The sequence below is a fragment of the Bos grunniens genome, chromosome 13 (genome assembly GCF_055505025.1).
Source record: "Bos grunniens cultivar Pamir isolate PY7600 chromosome 13, Bosgru_T2T1.0, whole genome shotgun sequence".
NCBI classification, from domain to species: domain Eukaryota; kingdom Metazoa; phylum Chordata; class Mammalia; order Artiodactyla; family Bovidae; genus Bos; species Bos grunniens.
In genome coordinates this window covers 15,791,125-15,817,760 of record NC_141177.1, presented here as the reverse complement: position 1 = coordinate 15,817,760, position 26,636 = coordinate 15,791,125, and the positions used below count along the sequence as shown (strand labels likewise).

General features: G+C 42.0%; 1 protein-coding gene across 9 annotated transcripts in view; it reads left to right on the top strand.

The window, feature by feature from the left end:
- Positions 1–26,636, top strand: part of DHX35 (DEAH-box helicase 35) — a 69,824-nt gene that overhangs the window by 13,780 nt on the left and 29,408 nt on the right. For 8 of the 9 annotated variants that reach the window (XR_015139045.1, XR_015139047.1, XR_015139046.1 and 5 more), the window contains 8 exons: positions 6,419–6,496; positions 11,969–12,073; positions 14,371–14,432; positions 15,254–15,323; positions 17,226–17,285; positions 22,969–23,081; positions 24,006–24,102; positions 25,243–25,401. Coding sequence is in view for 6 of the 9 variants with exons in the window: in XM_086331845.1 (XP_086187971.1) it covers positions 6,419–6,496; positions 11,969–12,073; positions 14,371–14,432; positions 15,254–15,323; positions 17,226–17,285; positions 22,969–23,081; positions 24,006–24,102; positions 25,243–25,401 (744 nt within the window). In the remaining 3 variants the exon portion in view is untranslated. Of the gene's footprint in view, positions 1–6,418; positions 6,497–6,546; positions 7,056–11,968; positions 12,074–14,370; positions 14,433–15,253; positions 15,324–17,225; positions 17,286–22,968; positions 23,082–24,005; positions 24,103–25,242; positions 25,402–26,636 lie in introns of those variants that run through there. The other variant, XM_086331851.1, reaches the window with a different exon arrangement.

Genomic DNA, 26,636 nt, shown 5'->3' with positions numbered 1-26,636 from the left:
AGAGACACAGGAAAAGGGCCGTGTTACATTTCTGAGTGATTATTGGTTATTAATAATAATTATAATAAACCAAGTAACAATAAGTAGTAATTATAAGTGCTACATAAAGGGATCACTTTACACATACTGTTTCATCCTCAGTGGCCCTGTGAGACAGGCACTGTTATTATCTTCATGTTACTGCTGAGGACAGCGTAGAGAGTGGTGAGATGGGGAGTGTAGAACAGAGGTTAATGGCCACATGGTATTAGATGATCTTAGTTTGTTTTGCATTAGTTGGTGTGATTGTTTAGTCAGCTGAGGATAAACTGTTAGGATAACAAAGAACCTGAAAATCTCTGTGGCTTAAGAGCACAAAGGTTTCTTTCTTCCTCATACTGTGTGGTCTTTTGGGGTTGATGACCCAAGGTGTGGGTTGCTCACACATGGTCACTGGGACCCAGGATGATGGCGCAGCTCCTGTCAGAGACTTGTGGATCTTGTAGTAGATGACAGGGTCATGAGCTGGCGCTTAAAACTGTGGCCTGGAAGTGACACTTGTCACATTCATTGGTCAAAGCAAATGATGTGGCCAGGTCTGATTGCAGTAGGGTGGCGGTGCGTGGAGTCCTCCCACAGTGATGGGTATCAGACACCTGGATCAGTGATACAGTACAGTGCAACCGTCTGGTCATTGCCCCCAGCAAGGCTTGGCTGCCAGGGGTCACAGCGCACCTGCTGGGGGGCTGAGTCCAGGAAAGCATGTTCTGAAGGGGAGAAAGAACTGGGGTCTGAGGATCCAGCCTGGCAGTGTGGCAGCAAACACAGGGAGTTTCTTTTTTAAGTTTTATTTTAGTATTTTTAATTTTGGGGGAATATTTAATAGGTTCACATGGTTTAAAATTCAAGACACAAAAGGATATAAAAAGAGGAAGATTTCCCTATCTTCTTTTCTTTTAACAGTTAAAAATTATTTTTAATTGGAGGATAATTGCTTTACAATATTGTGTTGGTTTCTGCCATGTATCTACGTGGATCAGCCATAGGCATACGTATGTCCCCTCCCTCCCACCTCCCTGTCCTGTCTTCTGATACTTCTTTTATACAGATGTAATTGATGCTACAGTTTTCTTGGATAGAGATTTTTTTTTATTGGTTTTACACAGAAAGATAATTTTTACAGGAAAACACATATATATATATTCTTCCCCTTTTGAAAATTCAGATGGTAGTGTCTGTACATGTTTTATGCACCTTGTTTATTTTCTTTTTCCACTGAGCGTATCATCCTCTTTTTAGTTGCATAGATTCTACATCATTTATTTTTCCAGTTTCCAGTTGGTAGACATGTAGGTTGTTTCCAGTTTTATGTTCTCACAATGATGCTGTGAGTCAGTTGGCACCTGTCTCAGTTTATACATATACAGGTATACTTATAGAATAAATATAGTAGTTATAAGTTGCTGGGTCAAAGGGCATATGCATTTGAATTTAATTGTTTTTAAGGACCTGTATTGTTTTAGGAGTTTTGTAATGTGGACCATTTTTAAAGTCTTTATTGAGTTTGTTGCAGTATTGCTTCTGTTTTATGTTTTGTTTTTTTTTGGCCATGAGTCATGTGGGATCTTAGCTTCCTGACCAGGGATCGAACCTGCACCCACTCCATGGGAAAGCAAAGTCTCAACTACTGTACCTCCAGAGAAATTCTAGGAGTTGTATTTTTAAAATAAGTGTTGTATTTTCTGAATAGGGGATCTATTCATGGTACAAAATGCAAAAAAACACAAAGGAATAAATGGTAAACAGTGAATTTTCTAAGCTTTGCTGGTGAAAATGACTAGAGGCTTGTGATTGATTATGTTATTGGCCCAAATACCTGCTCTCCTTGCTGTGGATTATCCTCTTTTTCCTTATTACTCAGTTCCACTTCTCTGAGAGAGTCACAGTTTCCACCTTCTTGGGGAGCTAAATTTGAGTTACAGCATAGGAGAATTGGAAGGACTGAGGAACTGAAGGTCATGGCAAGAATATGAAGCAAGTTTTTGTCAACAAACTATTTTGCTAGATTTATGTAATATCTTTCCTTGGAAAAGTACAGCATGCCCTAGCACCCTGCACCAGTTTTGAAATTTCACAAACTGTATGTGGAAGCTAGATGATATTTTTTTCCTAGAGCTCTGTCAAAACAGTGGACTGTGAAAACAAGTTCTTTGCTGCAATTTTTGTTAAAGTTTTCAGTGGAGTTCTTCCTAATCCCACTGCTCAACAAGAAGAACAGATTTGATGACCCTTAAAAAGAGCAGAGAGAACTGAGGTGGAATTCCACAGTCTCCCTCTGTGACATCCACTGCCTTTTGATGTCTGCACTATACCTACATTTGCAGCATCTTTGTATTTCCACTTGTCAGCAAACATAAGCAAGCAGAAGTCTGAATCTCAGATATATTGAGAGATTGGCTTCATGGTCAGGTTTATTATTAGAGACTTAGTTTTTCTTTGCCTTAACACTACTACTAAGAGATTGACACAAATGAGTGTGTTTTATTTTGGATGGTAGAATTGTGTCCTGGTTATGTAGTTTAAGCGCTGAAGAATTGATGCTTTTGAACTGTGGTGTTGGAGAAGATTCTTTTGAATCCCTTGGACTGCAAGGAGATCCAGCCAGTCCATCCTAAAGGAGATCAGTCCTGGTTGTTCATTGGAAAGACTGATGCTGAAGCTGAAACTCCAATACTTTGGCCACCTCATGCGAAGAGTTGACTGATTGGAAAAGACACTGATGCTGGGAGGGATTGGGGGCAGGAGGAGAAGGGGACAACAGGATGAGATGGCTGGATGGCATCACCGACTGACTCAACGGACATGAGTTTGGGTAAACTCCGGGAGTTGGTGATGGACAGGACGGCCTGGCTTGCTGTGATTCATGGGGTTGCAAAGAGTTGGACACGACTGAGCAACTGAACTGAACTATATGTGGGTTTGGTTTGTTGAGCTTGAATCCCAACTCTTAGATTTTTATCTGTGTCCTTGGACAAGTCCTATGACCTCTTTGTTTCCTCATCTCTTAATTGTTGATGATGCTGGTACCTTCCAAATTGGATTTTTTGCGAGGATTAAACTGGGTTATGCATGCCAGACAGTTGCTGACACTTAGTGATGTGCTTGGTGAGTCTTAGCCATTATTCTTATAATTGTCTTTCTGCATTTGTTTTGGTTGGGGTGATTGGTAGTATTTTGTATTCACAGTTTTTATGACAAAAACCCTACATTATCTAAAACAATTTGTTCCTTACAGTCATTTTTAAATTATTATTTTTAGCTAATTTTTGAGTATAGGAAAGTTGCAAAAGTAATACAAAATTCCCTTACACCCCTTACATCACTTCCCATACATGATACAGTAATCAAAAGTAGAACATTAATAATAGGGAGGGAGAATCCCAGGGACGGGGGACCCTGGTAGGCTGCTGTCTATGGGGTCGCACAGAGTCGGACACGACTGAAGCGGCTTAGCAGCAGCAGCAGCAGACTGTAGGTCTTAACTTAAATCTCATCAATTTTCCCACCAGTGTTCTTTCTCAGAAGATCCAGATTCTTGCATTGGATTTAGTTGTTATTTCTCCCTGGTCTCCTGCAGTCTGTGAGAGTTCCTCAGTCTTTCTTCATCTTTTATGATCGTGACATTTTTGAAGAGTACTGGGCATTTATTTTATAGAGTGTTCCTCAGTCTGGGTTTATGTGATGTTTTCTCATGATTAGAATGAGCTTGGATTTTTGGCAAGAATCCCATAGAAATGATGTGTCCTTATTGGTGCCTTCTATCAAGAGAGCTGAAATGTTAAAAAGTCTCATCTGGTGAGGTTTATTTGATCACTTTGTTAAGGTCCCAGGTTTCACCTGTAAAGTTTTTCTCTTTGTAGTTGTAAGTATCTTGGAGGAGATATTTTTAACCTGCAGATATTCTGCTCCTTTCACACTGTCACCCGCTGGTCGTAGCAGCCCTCAGCGGATCTTGTCTGCAGCACTTACTCAGGTGTTTGCCTAGTGATGACTTTACTCCCTTTCCCTTCTGCCTTTATTAAGTGACATCTCCAGTAAGGAAGAACTGTCCTTTCTCCTTTGTTTGTTTGTTTATCCAGTTATTTTTGTATATCAGTATGAACTCATGGTGATTTATTTTGTTGTATGGGTTAAAACCCAATGCTATAATTATTTATTGTGTTGGTCAAAATGGTCCAGCTTTGGTCATTAGGGGCTCCTTGAATTTGGCTCCTGTGTTCTTTCTAAAAGACTCCATTCATTTTTGAACACTTTCTTACTTTCTAGTAACAGAAAGTGTTTCATGCTCATCTTTTATTTTTCCTGCACTAACCTTGGGGTCAGCCACCTCTCCAAGGAGCCCTGATTCCTCTTATTGGGAAATGCTGTTTAAAAATCAGTATTTTGCTGCTAGAGTGCTCACTGTTACAGAGGTGTCTTTGCTATAAGTCTCAGTGGGCAGACTCAGTGGGCAGACTTAGGACTTCCTTAATTATGTACATATATTATGTATATATATAATATGTATTAAATATATATAATATACTTATTAAAGTGAAGTGAAAGTGAAAGTCACTCAGTTGTGTCCTACTCTTTGTGACCCCATGGACTATACAGTCCACGGAATTCTCCAGGCCAGAATACTGGAGTGGGTAACCTTTCCCTTCTCCAGGGGATCTTCCCAACCCAGGAATTGAACTAAGGTCTCCTGCGTTGCAGGTGGATTCTTTACCATGTGGGTCAGGAAGATCCTGCATTGCAGGCGGATTCTTTGCCAACTGAGCTATCAGGGAAGTATTAGATTCCTACGTAAAAACACTTATTATATATCTGTGCCAATCTGTGTGTATGTTAAAAATCACAAATTTATGCTGATACTTCATGGATTCCAATCCAACGGCATAGAACTCATTGTAGCCTTTCCTTATCTGTAACTCTTCTTCCATAGTGAGAAACTCCATTCTCATTGTCTGCAGTGTATTTATTATTTCTTAAACTCTCAGTTCAGTTCAGTAGCTCAGTCACGTCCAACTCTTTGCAACCCCATGGACTGCAACACGCCAGGCTTCCCCATCATCACCAACTCCCGGAGCTCGCTCAGACTCATGTCTGTCGAGTCAGTGATGCCATCCAACCATCTCATCCGCTGTCGTCCCCTTCTCCTCCCGCCCTCAGTCTTTCCAGCATCGGGGTCTTTTCCATTGAGTCAGTTGTTTGCATCAGGTGGCCCAACTGTAGTGAACACATAAAATAGCTCCAGAATTGCTAGCCTGTACCCCTAACATTTACTAACTAGATTATAGCACTGAGGTACTGTTCTTTTTGTCTTTGACTTTCATCAAGGTTCTGTTTTCCAATATCCTAGGTTGATTTTCTTCTCTACCCTCTCCAGGGTGGTCAGTCAGTTATTTGTAATACAGATAGGGTCATTTGTTAGTGTTTGCATTTCTTTTTGGTTTCCCTTGACATCTGGTTGCTTTTCTCGTGTATTTGTTTGGGTATTTGAAGAGTACATGGAACATGACTCTAGTTCTGAGAGTCAGAGCTGCACACAAAGGTCAGCTCAGAGCATTGCCGCTCTTTGTCTCTGCTCCCCTGTTTCAGTTTCTCCCTTTCTCCACCCCTTTCCTACCAACCCTCCTCAGAAAACCATTCTCTTTAATTTCTAGTTTGCCCTTCCTTTATTAGTCTTTTGAACAAACAAGCAGATACATGTAACAGTATTTTTAATCTTTTTGTTTCTGTTATAGAAGTAATATATGTATTTATTGTAAAATAATTTAGACACTACAAAAACATGTTAAAAATGCATATAATCAAATAACTAAGAAATAAGTATATGTGGCAAATAAATAAATTAGATAATCTAATTTAATGTTTATTAAATATTAATATTAAATATTAGATATTAATGTATAATATCTAGTGGAATACTTGCATGTATTTAAAATCTAATTTTTTGCAATGACATGTTTTATTGGTCTTTTTAAAAATCATAATTGTTTTTATTTACTCTGGTTAAAATGTTTTGTACGGATGATATTCATTGAACTGTCTATGTATGTACTTTAAAATTCTTTGTTCTACAGATTTAGCAGGGTTTTGAGGGACCCATGGATAGTTCTTTTATTCCTTGAGGCAGCTGAAGAATGGGACATTTTATAAGACGGGGGAGTTAGAATGTTGAATTTATTATACATGTGCTATGAACTTAAAGTGAATGACCTCACATTTCCAAACCTCAGATCCCTCATTTGCAAAATAATTTTTAAAATATCTGCTGAAACAAGAACCATCTGCTATTTCCTTTGTCAGTAATTTTAACCCAGGGTCATCCTGGGGTAGATTGTTTCTGGTGAAGTGGTATCAGGTGTGTGCTGAAACATGCTTTTATTTGCAGTACCTGGCAGAAGCTGGCTGGACGGCTGAAGGAAGAGTGGTGGGAGTCACCCAGCCCCGGAGAGTGGCTGCTGTTACAGTGAGTTTCCTTTTTGCTGGAAAGACTCTGCCTGTGTCTTCTATTTTAGTGACTTATTTTTTTCTTCTTTCCTACAAACTCCAGATGAATATGACACTGCTCCTCAAGAATTTAATTCTTCAGCTTAAAAAGAACTATGGTCTGATTATTTTTGTAAAATTGATACCTGTACATCATGAATTTTTATGTAATAATAAAGTACTAAAGTCAAACAGAAAAAGTAATTAGGGGAAAAAAACCCCAAATCTCACCACATAGCAAACACAGTGTGAGTATTTGGGAACATCATTTTAAGCTTCATTTTCTGTTTAGATAAATAGTTGGCTGCTGCTGCTGCTGCTGCTAAGTCGCTTCAGTCGTGTTGACTCTGTGCGACCCCATAGAAGGCAGCCCACCAGGCTCTGCCGTCCCTGGGATTCTCCGGGCAAGAACACTGGAGTGGGTAGATGGATAGAAATAATTTTGTAAAAATGGGCTTGTAGCCATATATTTGTTTTTGCTGAATTTAACAAAAGAAGAAACTGCATTGAAATAGGAACTTTGGAGTACTGAACTTTGGGTAAGTATTTGTTCAGCACAAGAGAATTTATTAAAGCTTGAAAGTGAAGAAAAAGGATTACAGAAAGCTTTAGAAGGTTACTTATTTTTGGAACTATGTTATAGGTAGTTGCCTATTATAAGAGTAAATTAGCACGCTTATTCTTTCCACCTTTCTTTCCTCCATTTGTGATAAATTTCGAACTATAATTTTAATTTCAAGATTATAAGTACATGTTCTTTTCTATAATCATAACTCCCACAGGTATTTAACTTCAATTCTAGTTTAATAATTGCTAATTATTTTCCATGGTTTTGCCAACCTTGAATTGCTCATTTCACTTTTTTTTTTGCACTTTACTTCTTGATTGGCTGAATTGTATATGCCTGAGAATGTCTGAATGTGGTCTTTGTTGATATAAAATTCTTGATTTGCACTCTGTAAGAGCCCTGTAGACACTGCCTTTTGGCCTAAAGCATCACTGTATAGAAATAATTTGAGGTCCAGCAGAGCCCCCCTCACCTTCCAAGCTTGCTTTTTCTGCTTGAATGCTTGTAGTACTGCTGTTTCATTGGGATATGTCTTGATTCTGATTGTTCTCATTTGTTCTTAAATGTGGAAGAACTTCTAATCTTCATGTTAAATCACTTTATATCAGGGCAGGTTTTCTTCTGTTATATCTCGGCATACTTTTCTGTTCCATTTATTTTTTTTCTCTTTTCTAGGAGCACCAATTAAGTGTATATTAGATTGCCTTTGTAATATTTATCACTATCTCTGGGCTCATCGCCTTTCCAGTTTCTTTTGTGATATTTCTTCAAGCCTGTCCACAATGTTCATGATTGTTTTTAGTCAGACTTATTTGATTTTGTTTTCTTTGCATCTCTACCTGGGTCTCACAGTCACTTCTTTGAATGCATTTTGTTTTTCCTCTACTAGAGAAGTGAATATTTAAAATGGGAGGTGATATTACAATACATGACAAATTTTAAAAACTGATAATATAAAAAGCAAAACCCTGATATCACCAACATTAAAAAAAAAAAAACCCCAGAAAATAACATAGTATTTTTGTTAATTAACAGTCTGACCCATTTCTGTAAATCTTTCTTCCTGCAATTTTTGGCTCTGTCCCCACTGAGCCCCTCTTTATTCCCTCAGTGAGAGCAGAGCAGTGTCTCAGTGTCTCTCTCATGTGGGTGATTCACATGTGCTTTGTGGTGTTGGTACTGCACTGACACTAGAGAAGCTCCTTTAGCTTTGTAACTGACATTTGTAGCATTGTGTAAATTAGGGGGGTTGTCTTCAGGTTTGGGAGAAGCCTCTCGGTAGTTTCTTTCAGGTCCAGGCTGTGAGATCTGGAGGATGTCCACAGGTTGATTTTTCTGACCTGTCCCTTTGAGACCTTGTTTCTCCTCGACTCTGCTGTGACTTTGTCTCGTCTTTAAGCTGTTTTAGCTTAAGCTTGTGATTTCTTTGAAACTGGATTTCTTTGGCTGAATTCTGTCTCTCTGAGTAATACTTCTTTAATTTATTTTTTCTTTTAAATGTGAATGTTTATTTTTGGCTGCCCTGGGTCTTTGTTGCTGTGCGGGCTCTTCTCTGGTTGTGACGAGTGGGGGCCGCTCTCTGTTGCAGTGCATGAGCTTCTCATGGAAGTTGCCTCGCCTGTTGCTGAGCATGGGGTCCAGGGTGTGTGGGCTTCAGTGGTTGCAGCACACAGGCTGAGTAGTTGGGCTCCAGGGCTTACTTCTTTTGTGGCACATGGCATTTTCCCAGACCAGGGATCCATCCCATATCCCCTGCGTTGGCAGTTGGATTCCTGTCCGCCGTGTCACCAGGGAAGTCCCCAGAATGCCTTTATTTTGACATCTCTACCTGGACAAGAAATTAATTCTATCTCCTTGCGTTAGTTTTCTTCTGTATTAAGTTTTAATTACTTCATTATTCTTTCCCCCCAAAGTTCACTTTCTACTTGTCTTCTAGTTAGGCATCATCGATGAACATTTTCCAAGTTCTTCTGTGTATGTAAAAATGGAAGTAGTGGTTTGGCAACTTGACTGCTGCGTTAGATTTAACCTTTGATGTCATGAAAGATGATTCACTTACTTAAAACATTCGAGCAATTTTTTCTGTTTGTAGTTTGGAATCCCAGCTCTTAATCAGTTTGCATTTTTCCTCCAAATTTGTAGCCATGGATAATTTCCATGCAACCACATGCTTTCTCTTAAAGGACAAAAAGTATATAAATTAGCCTAGTAGTATTAATAGAGCTGTCAAGTTTGAAATGCTCCATCTCCACAAGTACTTTGTGTGCAGACCAGAATCTGAAAACGATGTCAGAGCCGAAGAACAGATGGCACAAGCCACTGCCTGATCTCAGTGAGAGGCAGCTCCTTAATGAGCATTTCACTGGACTCCTGGTCTGGGTTTGACTTCACGACCAGGCCCCCCCGCCTGGGCCTGTGATTCAGGACAAGTGCTAAGCTTGTCTTTTTTCAGTTTCTTGCTTTGTAAAAAAAGAGGGTCTCTGGCCCACCCAATGGACTGTATGCATGTTTAATAAGATACATTTTGTGAAAGCTTGGAGCACAGCACCTTCACATAGGAGGTGCTCGGTCATTGGTGGTTGGCCTTTCTTTTCTTTTTTACAAGTCTTCATTGAATTTGTTATAGTATTGCTTCTGTTCTGTGATTTGGTTTTTTGGCTGAGAGGCATGTGGGGTCTTAGCTCCCGGACTAGGGATTGAACCCACACTCTCTGTGTTGGAATACAAAGTCTTAACCACTGGATCGCCAGGGAAGTGTCCCTGGTTTTCTTTTGACCTCCTTTTTCCTATATCTGTTTCTATCAGTATTTATCCTGTCTAATTGTTGAGCTTATTGGGAATAGAACTTACACAGTAGAGGTAAAAAAAAAAAAAATCACTAAAAAAGCCCATAGAATATGGCTTTCCAGATGTCTAGTGGTATGACCATACAGAAAATTTCTAAAAAGGAACTTGAAAATAAAATCCATTTTATAGCAAATGTATACAAATAGTAAATAAATGTTTGACTTCATAAAATGATCACATTTTTATGGAGAGGTTGGTTCCCTTATGCTCACTCTTACAAGCTGGTTTTCCCCATAAGCTCCAGTATCTGTATGCACACACTCTCTGTGCCAGTTTTTAAGATTTACAGTTTAATGATCTGTAGGGTGGGAATTGAAACAATAACAATAACAAAACTGTCCTGGTGAAATACTGGTTATCGGGAGCTGTAACCTCCAGAGGTAGAGCAGTGTAGGATGAATTTCTGGTTTCATAAGATGTTTTGAAAGATTCTGTGGTGCACACCAGCTGCTTGATGACAGGTTCTGTCTTGGCCTCTGAGATCTGTAATTTCAAGTCACTGGGCAGAGCCACTTTCTGATCCTCATCTGCTCTTTAGTTTCTTAAACACTGATGGTCAGATAACGCCCAGTGTGCTTGGCTTGCAGCACTGGGTGCAGAGCCTCTGGACTCCTGGACCTGGGGCTGCTGCAGCCCAATGGCTGCTGCAGCCCAATGGCTGATGCTGAAAGCTCTGCCTCAGACACGCCCTGTGTCAGCTTATGATCCAAACTCAGGACCTGTGAAAGGAGGAGAAAGACGCCTGGGGGTTGGTTGGTAGGCCAGGTCCCCGGGAAAGCTCTATAATTTTGCTTCCCTTTGGGTCTTTTTTAGTTAGATAGTTTACATAATGAGCATTAACCCTTTATTTTCTTTCAAGGTAAACTAAGTTCTAAGTGTTATTGCTCTTCTGCTTTTATATTTATTCATTTTATCAGATAGTTTTTTAAATTTATTTTTTTTAAGTATCCAGCAATTATTTTATTTATTCATTCTTTTTTTTATTTGGTTGCATCACATGCCACGTGGGATCCTAGTTCCCCAACCAGGGATCATACCCACACCTCTTGCATTGGAAGCTTGGAGTCCTAATCACTGGACTGCCAGGGAAGTCCCCAGATATTTTCTGTTGTTAAATTAATAGCCTGTGAGTGGCCTGGAGTAGTAGATCTTACAGCTGGATTCTTTTTGATCTTTCCCACCCTCACCTTTCATGTGTCATGTAAATGAAATGTAAAAGTGAAATGTATAATGAAATGTAAACGTGAAATGAAAAGGTAAAAAATGTATCTGTACTTCATGGTCTTCATAGTGTGTTGTTCATTTCTTTTATTATGTTAATGTGGCGCCTTCATTAATTTTCTCCTCTCATCTTCCATGTAACAGTTTTTTAACCTGCGTCCTTGGCTTTATTTCCCCTTTCAGTCGTTTTGGTAGCTGGGACATGGTTACAAATCATTTTAGATTATCTTGCTCTGAAAGTGTTATTCTTTTGTTTCCAAAGAGAAAATGAACGTGACCAAGTGTTGAATTTGGTCATTCTTGTTCTTTTGCCTTTGTGGTCCAGTGGAAGTTGTTTTATTTCAAGGCATGAAGACGTGGAAATTTGTCCCTAGTTGGTATGCTAAAGAAAGCTTTAGGAAAAGGATGACTCTTGAAATTTCTTCTTTTTCCCTTTTTGCTTCAGCCACCAGGAAATCTAGAGCTGAATTTGTGGCTCAAATAACTTCGGCATATCTGTGTTTTAAAAATTTTCTCATTGGCTTTGACCTTTTGAATATTATCTATAATTTCTTTGATCCTGATCTGTAACCTTTTTACATGATTCTATTTTTATTCCATACTTACTGTTCTTATAAGTTGCCTCAAGTCAACATAAAGTTGATCATTGTAAAGATTATCACACTAGTTCTCTGCTAACCTGCCCCTTTCTGTTTTCATTTTCCACTGTGTTCAGCATACTGTTTAAAAAATAAGTGACCTTTAGATTTTCCATAGTGTGTGCTCTGGGCAGTAATTTCTATGTCTCTATTTTCAGCATGATCTTTCTTCCCAAAGGTTGCAGGGAGAGTGGCTGAGGAAAGGGGTGCGGTGCTGGGCCATGAGGTGGGCTACTGCATCCGCTTTGATGACTGCACCAACCCGCTGGCCACGAGAATTAAGGTGAGGTTCACAACTGCTTTCCTTCTGTAAATAAGGAAGAAGATTATTTGGGGGGAGGTAAAAACACGCAGCCGTTGCTGCTGACTAAGCCTCTAATGCCATGACAGAAAGCGTATGAGAGCATCCTGGCCCTCAGGGACATCGGCGTGTTGGGAGGTACAGAGCTCTTTCTGTGTCCTCACATCTTAGCCCAGAAAGGACTTTGGAAGTAGAGTTATGCCCTTGGTTCTTCAGGTGAAGAGGTTGAGGACCTGGGAGGTTGAGTGACCTGCCTGATGTGCCCATTGGTGGTAGAACCAGAGCTCAGAGCTGTCCTTTCTCATGTGTGTTTCACTGTTTCTCCCCACCAATCCACGTAGCTGTCTAAATATAGAAACTTAGCTATAAAAGACTTAAAAACAGGGACAAATAGTATAAATTGATAAAGTGTAGAATTCATAAATGTTATTTGTGCTAATTAGCGCTGGCCCATTTTCACATGATGATGGATTTTGTGTGTGTTTTGACCTTGTTGCTGCTATTAAAATAATTAGCGTCATAGAATCAGGGTACAGTCAGCTCAGCAGTGTCTACTGCATACCACTGTGCAAATCAGAGTCTCCTCAGATAGTGCTGGGATCAATGAATGAAAATGCTTTGATGGAGAAAAACAAATACTATATAATATCACCTATGTGTAGAATCTAAAAAATACAACAAAGTAATGAATATAGCAAAAAAGAAGCAGGCTCACAGATACAGAGAACAAATTCATGGTTACCAGTGGAGAGAGGAAAGAGGGAGAGGTAAAACAGGGGTGGGAGATTAGGGGCTACAGACTACAATGTAGAAAATAAGCTACAGGGATGCATTGTACAAGATGGGGACTGTGGCCAATATTGTATAATATCTATAACTGGAGCATAACCTTTAAAACTTGTGAATCACTATATTGTACACCTGTGACTTACATAATATTGTACATCAACTATACTTCAGTAATAAAAACTTTAAATTAAAAAAAAATGGTTTGATGAAATAAACATTGGTTATTAGAATCTCAGTTACCTCTCAGGTTGCTGCAAAGGAACTGAAAATAGATGGTCTAAATGCAGTAATTTGTAAAAATGTGGAACTTGTTTTCTAAATGGTCTGTATTTTCTTTCTTTTGACATTCATTTTGCTAGGTAAGGGATTTATTCTTCTGTACCACCAAATACATTTACACTAGCTAATTTTTAGACAGCTTTTAGTGAATTCCATGATCACATGACTCTTGAGAGAGTCTTTTATGAAAAGTCCTGTGTTCCATTGGTAGGTTTCCAGGCACTCAGTCCCCGGCTGGTGGGCTCTCACTGGTGGCGCCTTCTCACTTGCACTCCTGTGTGTATGTGTGGCAGCTCGCATCAGGTCCAAGAAAAATATGCTTTAAAAAGCAAAACAAAAAGGAAAAGTACTAAGATATAGCCTGTGAGGGAAATGTTTAGCTTTGTTAAAGACGGACTTGTTTTGGGATGAGAATAACAGCATCTAGTTGTTAACTGCGTTTTTCTGAAGCATATTCATAAACACTCCTTAATCCTTAACGGTAATATTAATAATCGACATTCTTGAGCTCTCTCTGTGTGCTGGGGCCCTTGCTAAGCCCTGTACATGTGCACTGTACTCTCTCACTTAATTCTCATAGTAACTCTGCGAGACAGATACTTTTATTTTCTCCATTTTACAAATGAGGAGCTGGGCTCAGAGAAGGTAAGTAACTTGCCCAGGGTTTACACAGCTAGTAAGAAGAAGAACAGAGATCTGACCCAGCTGCTGGATGTGACAGCTTGTGTTCCTAACCACAGCCCCAGTCAGCCTTCCTAAAATAATATCAATTGAAGTTGAGGTTAATAACCTCAAGAGCTGCAAGTCTGTGGTCCTTGGGACATTGTAGGAAGTGTGATCTCTGACTCAGTGAACCCCCTGGGCAGACCCAGGTTTGTCTTCCCTGTCTATTCATAGCCAGTACCTGTGGTCCAGGCTCAGAGGAAACGGGGCTTAGTCAAAACTCACAGAGCAAATGCAGGTGAAATTTGCTAATAGAGTTGCTAGCTCTTACCGAGGGTCCTGTGTTCAATATCTTGTTTGGAAACCATTCCAGTGCTTGATAACCAAAATTTGGGGGTATTTTCTCATAGTCCTTGGTGGGAATTGTCTTATACACACACTGGTGATGAGGTTGTATGTGTTTAGTTGGACTTGAACTCTTTGAAGGAAAGTTATGAATATACAGTGTAAATGAATCATTTCTAAACCTTTGTGTTTCTGTGTTTTAGTTTCTGACCGATGGGATGCTGGTCAGGGAAATGATGGTTGATCCATTATTAACAAAATACAGGTAAGTGTATTTTTCCTTTGATAAATTTCCTACAGTTTCAAAAATACATGAGTAGATTGAGGAGAAGTTGTTTTAATAGCTGGGATTCGTGACCACACTCAGCTTTCCCAAAGCTTCTCTCCTTCCTTTGACTGTTGTGACCTTTGATGTTCTTTTCAGAATATATGGAGTCAAAACTGGGCTCATTAAAATCCCTGTCCTTATTTGAACGATCTGTTGACTTGTTTTTATCTTGCTGGAGGGTGACTACAGAGGCACAGCACAAAACTGGGCAGCGATTTGCTGCATGTAACGTGCAGAGCCCAAATACTTATTCACGTTTTCCGTCTCCTTGTGGGTCCCCGTCCATCGCTCATTGTACAAAATGATCCACTCAGGCTCTGTGTATCCTGGGGAAGGATGTCATATTTGACTCCCTGGTACACATGTGGCATAGCCATGACCAGGTGCCTCTTCGTGCTGTTTTATGCAGATTTTTAGTCTTTGGGTGGTTGGGCCTTATCTGAATTTTTATGTGCTCAATGGGGCTATATGTTATATTGGAATTTAAAATCATGTATTAGATTCTGTTGGGATCCAGCATTGGTGGTAAAACTTTAAAAGTAGCAATAAATAAGAGCATTTTCTCTACCAAGAAAAGTTGATGTGGCCATTTTTATTAGCTTTTGAGTTACTGGCTTGTCAAAGAGGAGGTACTTGGTGTTACTTTTTGCTGCACGGTGATCAGATGGGGGCTAAATCCCCAGCAGTCCCTTTAATGTCTGGATGGGCTTGTGTGGTGGCTGCTCTAATGCCCACTGAGATTGTCCCTCTGATTCTAGTGCCATCATGCTGGATGAGGCCCACGAGAGGACCTTGTACACCGACATTGCCATTGGTCTGCTGAAAAAGGTATATGGCTTTACTGCCAGACTTCCGGTTTTGTGTTTTTGTTTTGTTTGTTGTTTGATCAGGAAAGTCATTGTAGCAGTTTAGAAAATTCAACAAAATGCAGAGGAAAGAAATGGAAATTGTCAATCACCCTGCTCATGCAGAGACAGTTACGTTAAGAGTTTTGGAACGTTTCCTTCTCTTCTTTCTCCTTTGGGTGTCTGTTTATGCACCTGTTTTGGCCCAGTGGGGATTGGGTTGTTGTGCTCACTTGTATCTTGCATACTTCTCTTAGTGTTGCATAAGGATCATTTTCCTCTGTCATTAAATATTCTCTAAAGACATTTTTAATGGCTATATAGTCACGTGTCTGTACCATAAAGTATTTGACACCTCGATTACAGCTAGGCATTTATATGGCTTCCAGATTTGAAATATTTTACATAATGTTGCAGGAAGCACCCTTGAAGTTAAATCTGTTGGATTTCTGTTTCTTTTCTGTCTTTTGCTTTTTATTATAGATTTCAAGCATATCCCAGAGTAGAGAGAAGGGTTTAAGGACCCCCATGTGCCCATAACCTGGCTTCAGCAGTTATAACCCATGGCCAGTTTTGTTTCAACCTTACTTGCATCCTCTTCTCCCTTCCTATATTTTCTGGTTGTTTTCTTTGGGGAAATTTCTGATCCCCAGAGACTAGAGCAGGGTGATTAAAAGCTTGAATTCCGGGTCAGACTACCTGGGTTCAATTCTGACTCTGCTGAATTTGCTCATCGCTCAGATGGGGCTGATACCAAGTTTTTCTTTCTCTGTGTTGCTTTACTTTCCTATCTGATAGCCACTAGCCACTTTAGATTTAAATTAGTTGAAACAGAATAAAATAAAAAATTCATTTCTTTAGTCCCACTGGCTGTATTTCAAGGACTCTCTGGCCACATGCAGCTAGTGGCTACCGCAGTGGGCAGAACCTTTAAGCATTCTCTTAGAGCTGCCCTGTAACATCATTGTTGTGAAACTTAGGTAACGTAAAATGTTTAGGATGGTGCCTGACACAGGGCCGTGAATAGAGAGTGAGGTGCCTTTCCCATTGGGAGGATGTCTGCAGCTGAGTGAGGGGAGGGTGGGCTGGGTTTTAGGGCCCCTCGCCTCTCTGTGCAGTGCACGTGCTGCACAGCTGTATGCAGGGACTTGGAATGGCACATGGCTTACTATATGCTAGCTGCTGCTGCTGCTGTCTTCATTATTAATTTATTTCTTGGCCAAAGATTTAAACTTTTTGATACTTGTGAGGGATTATCCCACTCTGTTATTACCTTCTCAGGAATGGTATAACAAGGGGGCCTGTTTCACTGAATCTTTGAGTGAACACTGAACACTGAAAATAAATCCTTGCCAATGTGAAGGATGAAACAATAATCTCATTGTTACATTTTTTTTACTATAATTTATTTGATCATTTCTCCTATGACCATTGCTCATCTTTTTCTTTGAATAACTGTTAATATCTTTTATCTATATTTCTGTCTGGGTGTTATTTATTGTTTGATTTTTCACACTCTAAGTGTATATACACAGATTCTGACTATTCAGAGACCCAGGTGTCAGGAAAAAAAATGGTTTTACTTTTGGTAAATTCAAATTTGTGTCTTAAAGCTCCTTTATACTTTCTTTTTTCTTTTCTAATTTTTTTGTTCTGGAAAATTTTTATCACTCACACAATTAGAAAGAATAGTATAATGAACTGCCTTTTCATCTGTTACTTAACAGTTACCAATTTGTGGTCAGTCTTGTTTCATCTTTAAGCTCCTCCCCAACCCCCCATCCTCCTCCACACATTGGATTATTTTGTAATAAATTTCAGATATCAGATTATCTCATCTGTGTCACAGTGTTACCATTGTTTTTCCGCACGCCTTCTCTTTTAGATTCAGAAGAAGCGAGGGGATCTTCGGCTGATTGTGGCTTCGGCCACTTTGGATGCAGAGGTGGGAGCACGTCCACTGTCGCCCTCTGTCCCCGGTCAGCGTGGGGATTGTTGGTCATGTCCTTGGGAAGCTGCCTCCAGCTGGAGCTTATCTTCGGCAGGATGGCCTGCCTTCCTTATGGGCCATCTGATGTCCTAGATTTCGTCATTGGAGGAAATTCCTTTTCAGCTTGTGGGTGGAAATAGCCTGTAATTAATTGAGTTCATAATTACCTATTGTCTTGTTTCTCTACATGCTATGTTTTCCCCCACACAGGCAGCTTCTTTTTATTACTCTTTTCAGCAGGAGGCTATACTTCTTTTGTTTTGTTTTTAATTTTATTTTATTTTTAAACTTTACATAATTGTATTAGTTTCGCCAAATATCAAAATGAATCCACCACAGGTATACATGTGTTCCCCATCCTGAACCCTCCTCCCTCCTCCCTCCCCATACCATCCCTCTGGGTCGTCCCAGTGCACCAGCCCCAAGCATCCAGTATCGTGCATCGAACCTGGACTGGCAACTCATTTCATACATGATATTTTACATGTTTCAGTGCCATTCTCCCAAATACTTCTTGAATTTATGACTTCAGGATTTATATTTAGATTTGAGGGATACAATTAAAGTTTTCCCTGTACATATAGTAATTTTCACATTACAATTTTTTATGTCTAAATGTACATTAGTTTTCACTATTAAAAATTTTTTTATTGAAATAAGTTGATTGACAGTGTTGTGTTAATTTCTGCTATATAGCAAAGTGATTCAATTATACGTGTGTATGTATACATACATACACACACTTTTTTTAATATTCCTTTCCATATGGTTTATTACAGAATTCTGAATATAGTTCTCTGTGTTAAGTAGTAGGACCTTGTTGTTTATCTATTCTATATATAAATGCTAACATCTGCTAACCCCAACCTCCCACTCTGTCCCTCCCCCAACCCCCTCCCCCTTATTTTTCTCTCTTAATAACTAATATTTTAGTTCAAACAGCAGTTCAGCTCAACACATAATTTTGACCACTTGCTGTATATGCACATGCAGACCACACGCACACACACACACAAAGCACAGAAGCACAGTGCTGGCTACAGGTGATTCATACACTGCCTGACTGGTCAGGGAAGCAGACACATAAATAGGTGTTTGCCGTTCAGTTTGTTCAAGGTGCTGAGACAGCCAGGGAGGGGGTGCTTTCTCTCTAGCCAGCTGGAGGGTGTCCAGAAGCTTTCATGGAGGAGAGACATCCCACCTAGGTTGGAAAGATGCGCACAAGTCTGCTAGATTTGTGGGGTGGGGAAGGAGTCCTAGGCATGCAGAGAACCACAGGGGCCTGAAACGTGTTCAGAGGGCTGTGGGTCACGTGTAAGGCGGGAGCCATATCTCGCGTGCAGCACCTGCTGGGGGGTGATCTGTCCCCCTGCCTGCAGTCACCCCTCTGTCTCCTTTCAGTTTTTCCAGTGCTCCTTACACTCCAGCCTCACCTTGCTTTTCCTCAGATAAGTTGACGCATGCTTCTGCTTTTGGTGGGGAAGCCCTCTTTTTAGACCGTTTTTGCTTCAGATGTTCTCATGGCCTGGTACTCATTTCCTTCCAGTCTTGGTCAGGTATTAGCTCCCAGAGAACCTTCCCAGACCACTGTCTGCAACTGAGCCCCTGTCGCTCTTCATTCTCTTGCTCTCCTCCTCGTTTCTGTTTAGCCCTTCTCCTTTGCTAACATCATATGCATATCTGGGTGTTTGTTGATTGTATGTCTCCCATCACTAAAATGTAAACACTGTGAAGACTGGGACTTTGACTGTCTTACTCTATTTTATCCCTTTCATCTGAGACAGTGTCCGGCACAGAGTAGGGACTGTGGGTTGAATGAATTTTGATTGCGTGGAAAGCGATGGGAAATTCAAATGGGAGAGTCTGGTAGGGGTCAGATGATGGGGGGACCCCACAGGCCACGTGAACTCCACCCTTCCACTGGTCAGTAGCCCTAGCATGTGTGAGGCTTGGCAGTGACTTGACCACATTTGTGGGGTTTTGTTTTGGCCGAGCTGGGTCTTTGTTGCTGCGTGCAGGCTTTCTCTAGTTACTCAGTAGCGGTGGCTGCTGTTTAGTTGTGGTATGCGGGCTTCCCGCTGCAGTGGCTTCTCTTGTGAAGCACTGGCTCTAGGCGTGCAGACGTCAGTAGCTGCGGCGCGTGGGCTTAGTTGCTCTGTGGCAAGTGGCATCTTAGACGAGGGATTGAACCCCCGTGCCCTGCATTGAAAGGTGGATTCTTAACCACTGGACCACCAGGGAAGTCCCATATTTGAGTTCTAGAAAGATCACGCTGGTGCTGTATAAGAGACACAAACAGATGTGGCGATCACAGTCAGGAGGCCAGTTCCATAATCAGCTGAGATAAAAGGGCCTCGCTTCTGGTCTCCGAGTGGCTTCCAGGATACAGAACAACTTGGAGGGAGAAAAAAGTCAGCCTGGCTGAGAGAGAGGTCTGCATGCTGCCTGACAGGTTTCTTGGACCGTCTCATGGTGTAGGAGTCTGTTGTCTTAGGTCTGCCCACCATAACTTTGGGGTTAAAGCTCTCTGTTGCCCTCTTTAATGAATTCTTATGCCCTTCACCTGTGATCCCTGATGGAATGCTATTTTAACCTCATCTCCTGTCAACCTCTTCCATGACTGAGTTGTCCAGAACATCATCTCCATTTTACCTCTTATCTTTACCACGACCCCCTTTTTGAAATTGTTTCCAATAGTTTTTATTGTGGGTAAAATCTTTAATGTCCAAGTCTTTGAATCATCAGTAATATTTATTGCTTACAGTTGCCTTTCATTGTCTTTAGTGTGGCACAGAGATGGAAAAACATAGCTTCTTTCCATTCTGCCTGCCATAGTCCATAGTGATGCACTTCCTGGGAGTGATATTTTTAGGTGGGAGGGTGGAATGTAGGAGTTGTGTCAGCCTTGGGTGTGCTAGGATGCAAGGGTTGCCAGATGTCAGCAACTTTCAGCAGAGTCTTGAGTGGACCCGGGTCATTGATTTCTTCATCCCTTTCTGGCCTGGCGAGTGAGGAGGAGTGAGGGGTGTTTGTGTGCGCATGAGGGGAGACGTGGGTGGGTGTGGATGCACGTGGGGTATGGAATGTGAGTTCCCAGGTGGGAGTAAGAGGGCGAAGAAGAGGAGGGAATGGGCTGAAGTGGACAAGAGAGGAGGAGTGTGTGAGAGTGGTGAATGGGGGGGCGTGGCTCAGGTAGTATTTTCACTTGGAGGCCCAGGGATGCTGGAACACCTCCCTTGTCTCCTGGCTGTTGAGTCTGTGGGCAGCAGACTCATTGCTAACTCCAGTGCCTGGAGGGATCGATGCCACCTGCTCTGGTTTCGCTCGGGGCCTGGGGTGGCCCAAGCTGCAGTCCAAGACACCCAGTGACTGCGACTGGGAGGCAGAGGCCAGTGGAGTTGGATGGGGCTGATCAAATAGTCGCCTTCATTGGTTTAGGTGTATCTTAATATCAGCCTAATTAAGTCAGCACTTAATTAGAATGTGACTGAGTATAATTATGAAGTATTTATTGACCATTGTATGACATGGTATATTTTTTTTTTTTTCTTTTATTGGCTTCCATTTACCTGGCAGAAAACATGATCACTGACTCATCCATGGTTTTTTGGTCACAGTCCAGATGCTTGAAGAGAGAATAATTTTTCTTAGAGAAGGAATTTGGGGTCCATTGTAGTCAGGTACCCACTTGGAACCATTCTGTATGGGCCAAAGCTGGGCAGGCCGTGTTGGCGAGGCTGCTAGGGGTCCACTCCTGTGGGCCAGATCAGAGCCACTAGCAGAGAAGGAAACGGGTGAGCAGGGGAGCGATCCCGCAGACATGCACCGCATTTGTGTTCCATGTCACAGACGAGCCTCTTGCTCGTAGTCACTTTGTGTGTGTCTGTGTCAGCACGACCCCTGGCTTTCAGAGTTGGCTCTCAGCTCTTCTTTTCCTGGTGGGCTGAGCTCATTTCACTCCTGGTGGTCCTTCATTCTGCCTCAAGATGCAGACGCTGTTGACACTATGTTTATTTGCTTTCTAGCCTTTAATTTTTTGTGTATATATGTTTAATACTTCCGAATACAGATAAAAGATAAAGATCTTAAGGACAAAAGTCTTGTGCCTCCTCAGTTAATGCTGAGTTTTATTTCTTAAAAGAGTAACTCTCTGTCTTTACATCTCTGCTGTCATTCTTGGAAGGGGTGCGCCTCTTCTCCTTCCCAACCAGTAATAGCCCTCCTCATCCTTTCAGGCTTAGCCAGGAGATCCGGCCACCTCCAGGACCCTGTCCCTATACCACATCATTGTGGGCCCTTTCCTCCTCCCCTGACTGTAACTCGCAGCTCTTCTCTGGTCATCCAGTCCTTGAGGCTCGGTTTATGTTATGATTGGTTTTTTGCACACCTTCCTCCTTGACTTATTCACTGTTTGGGGGAGAGGGGAGCAGTGCCTTCTCCCTCGTTTGTGCATCACTTGTAGCATGCCCATGCTTTGCATGCCATAGGACACAGGAAGGCTGAAGTCACTTGCAGGGAATTTACCTGAAAGAAGGGTGGAGCTGCATGGGTCTTCATGGCACAGCACAGTACTTCTCTTGGCCTGAGGCTTGTTCTTTTATGTCTATGTTTACTCTTCTCAGACGTGACTTGGAGGTTGACATGTAGCATGCAGGTATTTTGGAGTCAATCTAGTCGACTCTTCTAGAAGTGCTTCTCCAAGCCTTTTCACGTTGTACTCGATTCAGGTTCTCAGGGCACCCCTGGATCCTGGTTTCCAGGAGCAGACGTGGACGTGTTTAGGGGAGATACCTGGGAAGGAAAGAAGACAGGCCTGGTGATCCCATGGGTGGGCCTCCTAGGAGAGGAGAATGCAGCGCGTGCCAGGCCTCAGGGGACCGGGAAGGTCAAGAGCTCTCCCACCAGGCCTCCGTAGAGACTGCAGGCCTGGGGATCAAGTACCATTGAAGAAACGTGGCCACCTCTTTGGGTGGAATTGCCAAGAGCCACTTCTCTCAGCGAGGTCCTGTGGGAGCGTGGGAGAAGTGGGGAATTGCTGACCTGCCCATACAGAGTGTAGTGCTGCCTCCTGAGGGGCATATGAAGAGGGAGAGGACTCTTGTCCTGCAAACACAGGACCTGTAGATTGCACTTCCAGGAACATCCCTGCCATTCACAGACGTACAGGTTTCCTTTATACAGTGATCACGTGTGTGGTCAGAGCTGTGCTTTCCAGACAGAAATACACATCAGCCTGATGTAATCCACCTTTGACTTGAGTTACACCTTCTGACCTAGTCTGTGGTTAAATGCAGTATGGGGGACGGGGGGCGGGTGGGGTAAGATCAGTAATCCCTCTGCTGCATGTTGACTTAGGTTCACAGCTGAATGCACTTTGGAAATCTAACCTTGATCATTTCTGTCAAATCTTCAATAGAGTCTGCCAGTGAAATGTGACTCCCCAAAATTATAAGAATAAAAATATGATTTTTTGAATAATTATTTTGTTATCCTTAGTCTGTATTACGTATAGCCAATCCCTATCCCCCCACCCCCTGCTCTGCCAGTTTTATATTATTTTCATTCTTTCCGTGAGTTACTATGAACCTTTTTTTTTTTTAATTTGAGCAATGAAGAATTTTTTTTTAATTTCTTTTAGAAATTTCGGGATTTCTTTAATCACAATGACACCAGTGACCCAACCAGGGATACGTGCGTGATCCTTACTGTGGAAGGGCGGACATTTCCAGTGGACATCTTTTATCTACAGAGGTTTGACAGTCCTTGCATTTTTAGTCAGGGCGATTGGAAAACCAGGTCTGTTCAGTGGGCTGAGAAGCAGCTGTGTCTGCTTGCGGCTTCTAGGGCAGTGCGCCAGGCTGCTGAGGAAGGGCATGTTTGTCACTGATGGGATGTTCTGGAACCCTCCCTCAGTATTGCTGCAGGATTTCAAGTCTCCCTCCAGATGTGCAGGTCTATGACTCTGTGGTCCCTGGCTCAGCAGCAAAGAGCAAAATGGGAACAAGGTTGCAGGGAGGAGGGCTCTAGAACGGTCCAAACTGGGCTTTACAAGACTGTCAACTCGGGTGGTATTGGTGATTTGAATCAGTTGGTTCTCAGCCCTCTACATCTTAGCAGGAAGGCCTTGGCTGACATTTTTCGGGAGGAGCCTCTTTGAACAGGAAAGGGTCATCCTAATTCCTACTCCTTTTCACTGTACAGAGGAAGACTGGGAGCCTGAATCAGAGGCAGATAAATCCAGAGAGTTACGGGCCTGACTTCTGAGTCATTTTAGAGGGGCAGGCACCCTTGCACTCCATCCACTCCCCTCAGACATGCTGCTGGTTGTCAGGAGGGGAAATGGAAAGAATGTGGAATTCAGCACTGGGACAAGAGACCCACTTTTCCTGGCCAGGGAATCTTTGCATGCTAAAGATAGGACGTCGGTTTTCACGGGCTTTATTGCTTTTCTGTCTCTGCAAATAAAGCCAAAAATAGTAGTTTACATGTAATTATGGATTGTATTTGAATTCTGCATTAAAAAAAGAATGTTTATTTTAATTATTCATATGCCGATTATCTGCTGGGAAGGCGCAAACGAACTTTCACAAGGCTTTGCTGGCAGATTACTAAGGTAATTGATCTGTAATTAATGAACATATTCTGGTGATGAATTTATCTCATACATCTTTTCAGTCCTGTTCCAGATTACATCAAATCAACCGTAGAAACTGTGATGAAAATTCACCAGACTGAGGGAGATGGAGACATATTAGCATTTCTCACTGGTCAGGTAATTCCATTGAACCTTTTTTCCTCTGGCGAACAGACACGTTAAGGCAGTACCAAATACAACTACACTATGCTATGCTAAGTCACTTCAGTCGTGTCCGACTCTGTGCGACCCCATAGATGGCAGCTTACCAGGCTCCCCCGTCCCTGGGATTCTCCAGGCAAGAACACTGGAGTGGGTTGCCATTTCCTTCTCCAATGCATGAAAGTGAAAAGTGAAAGTGAAGTCGCTCAGTCGTGTCCGACCCCTAGCAACCCCATAGACTGCAGCCCACCAGTCTCCTCCGTCCATGAAAAAATCTTTTAAAAAAGCAGCACCAAAATATATACAGAGGCATATTACTTTACTTAGCTGTCGGTCTCATGTTTTATTGTCTTTGTGGTTACTTGATTGCATTAAAAAATTGTTCAGTTTGATGTCATTCATCTGTTGACTCAGTTGCCAGAGAATCATTAGCTCCTGCCTGTTCTGTCTGCCAGACGTTTTAAATTTATCAGCTGATTCCAGAGTAAATCCGAGAGCTAAGCCAGTGGGCCGTTTTGATGCCAGGATTGAATCCTGCACGAGGCACATGCTGCGCCTCTGTGTCGCTGCTGCACCTTTTTCCCAGTGACCTTTGCAGCTCACCCTGGAGGGAACAGGTTGGCACACCACTGGAAAAACAACCAGACAGGCCTAAAGGCTCACTCAAGGTTGTAGCTCTGTTCAGAACTACCCTCTAGTTGTAATCATTTCCACTGGCAAGCATTTTCCATTGTTCAGGAATCTTTTCTAGGACAGGCTCACAGCGATTCTGTGTGCCACAGCTTGTCCATGTGTATGCCACACAGTTTGCTGCAGTGTATTAAAAAAAAAACTCAGTAAAATAGTCGTTTTGGTGCATCAGAAATTCTTCTGTTGACTGCAGGTAGTGTGGACTTGAGTAATTAATTGGACAGTCACGACTTTTCACCCCTTGGCCCCATTGTTCGGTTGCATTTGATCAAATACCACCCCACTGTGGAGTGTGAGGACTCTTGACAGTCACAGATCTGACTGGATTTATAGTCCTGACCCCATCCTACATTTTCTTGCAGTCGGATAAAATGACATGCTTCGGTCTGACCTCGTTTTCTTTGGTCCCCATCTCGATGATTTTAGGAAGAGGTGGAAACTGTCGTGTCAATGCTGATCGAGCAGGCTCGAGCACTGGGTCAGACTGGGATGAAGAGACACCTCCGGATTCTCCCCATGTATGCAGGACTGCCCTCCTTTGAGCAAATGAAAGTGTTTGAAAGGGTGTCACGCAGTGTCAGAAAGGTAAGACTAACCCAGGGACCAAGGGCGTTTGCAGCTGTCTGTAATCATGTTGGTGCCCCCTTGGCCTCTACTGGAAAGGTTTATTTTACATTGAAGTAGAACCTGCTAAATAGGAAGGTATTTTAAAGAACTTAAGGTCTGTATTTCTGTGCAGCAGAGCTAAAAGCAAACGGAAAGAAATTCCCAGGTGGCCCAGTGGTTAGTACTCTGCTCTTCCGCTGCTCAGGGCCTGGGTTCAATCCCTGGTTGGGAAACTAATTTCCCTTAAGTTTCATAGCCAACCCCCCCCCCAAAACATAAACAAGGATAAAAGCACACAATAAATAATGAGTTGCAAAGATTTCTCAGCCTGCCTCACAGAAAGTTTAGTAGTTATCAGAGTAGGTGACTTTCCCTATCACACAACAGTATCTTGGTGTAAAGGATTGTCTTGGTGAATTGTGATCAGTCAGAAACAGTAGATTAGCTACTGTAAAATGGTTTCTCAGCCATGTGTTTGAAAAATCAGTTTGCCTATAGAGCCAAATTTAAGTCAGTTAATTTAAGGTGTGGCTTAAAAATACCTAGCCTTGAAATTGGGGTGGGGAAGGGCGTGATGAGAAGCACTGGTTTAAAGGAGCCAGTAGGCAACCAGTTTGTTTCCTCTCTGTCCCCTGCCTGGGTCCTGCTGTTTACCCTTCATCCGGTGAGGAAGGTACAGCACTGGCCCAGAGTTGCCTTACAGCAGCTATTTATCAGCAGGTAGCAGGGAACACAGTAGGTGAGCGACGGCTGGTCTGAGGCTCCACTCCCAACTTCAGGTCACTTTTAAGAGGGCATTCTGGCCATTGGGATGGAGCTTGCTCAAGTCTGTCCAGTCAAACGTGAACTGTAGCCATCCAGTCAGGAGACCTGGGTTACCCTGTGCACTGGGATGAGTTACTCAACCCCGAGGTCTGGTTTTCTCAGCTGTAAAACATGAATAATAGTAACTTTTAGATAGATGGTTTTATAGCATAAAATCGTGACTCTGCTACATAAAAATAGTAGGGAGATTTTGTAAAATGATCTAAGTAAAAGTGCCCGACCAAAGTTCCAAGTGCTATTTATATGTCTCCTGCTGCTTCACACCCTCCAGGGGGCAGCACTCAGCGCCCTTGGAATAAAATGCAAACCCCTCCTGTGGCCCAGAGACCGTGCATGATCGGGTCCCTGCATCCCTCCTAACCTCATCTTTTATTTAATTATCCTGGCCT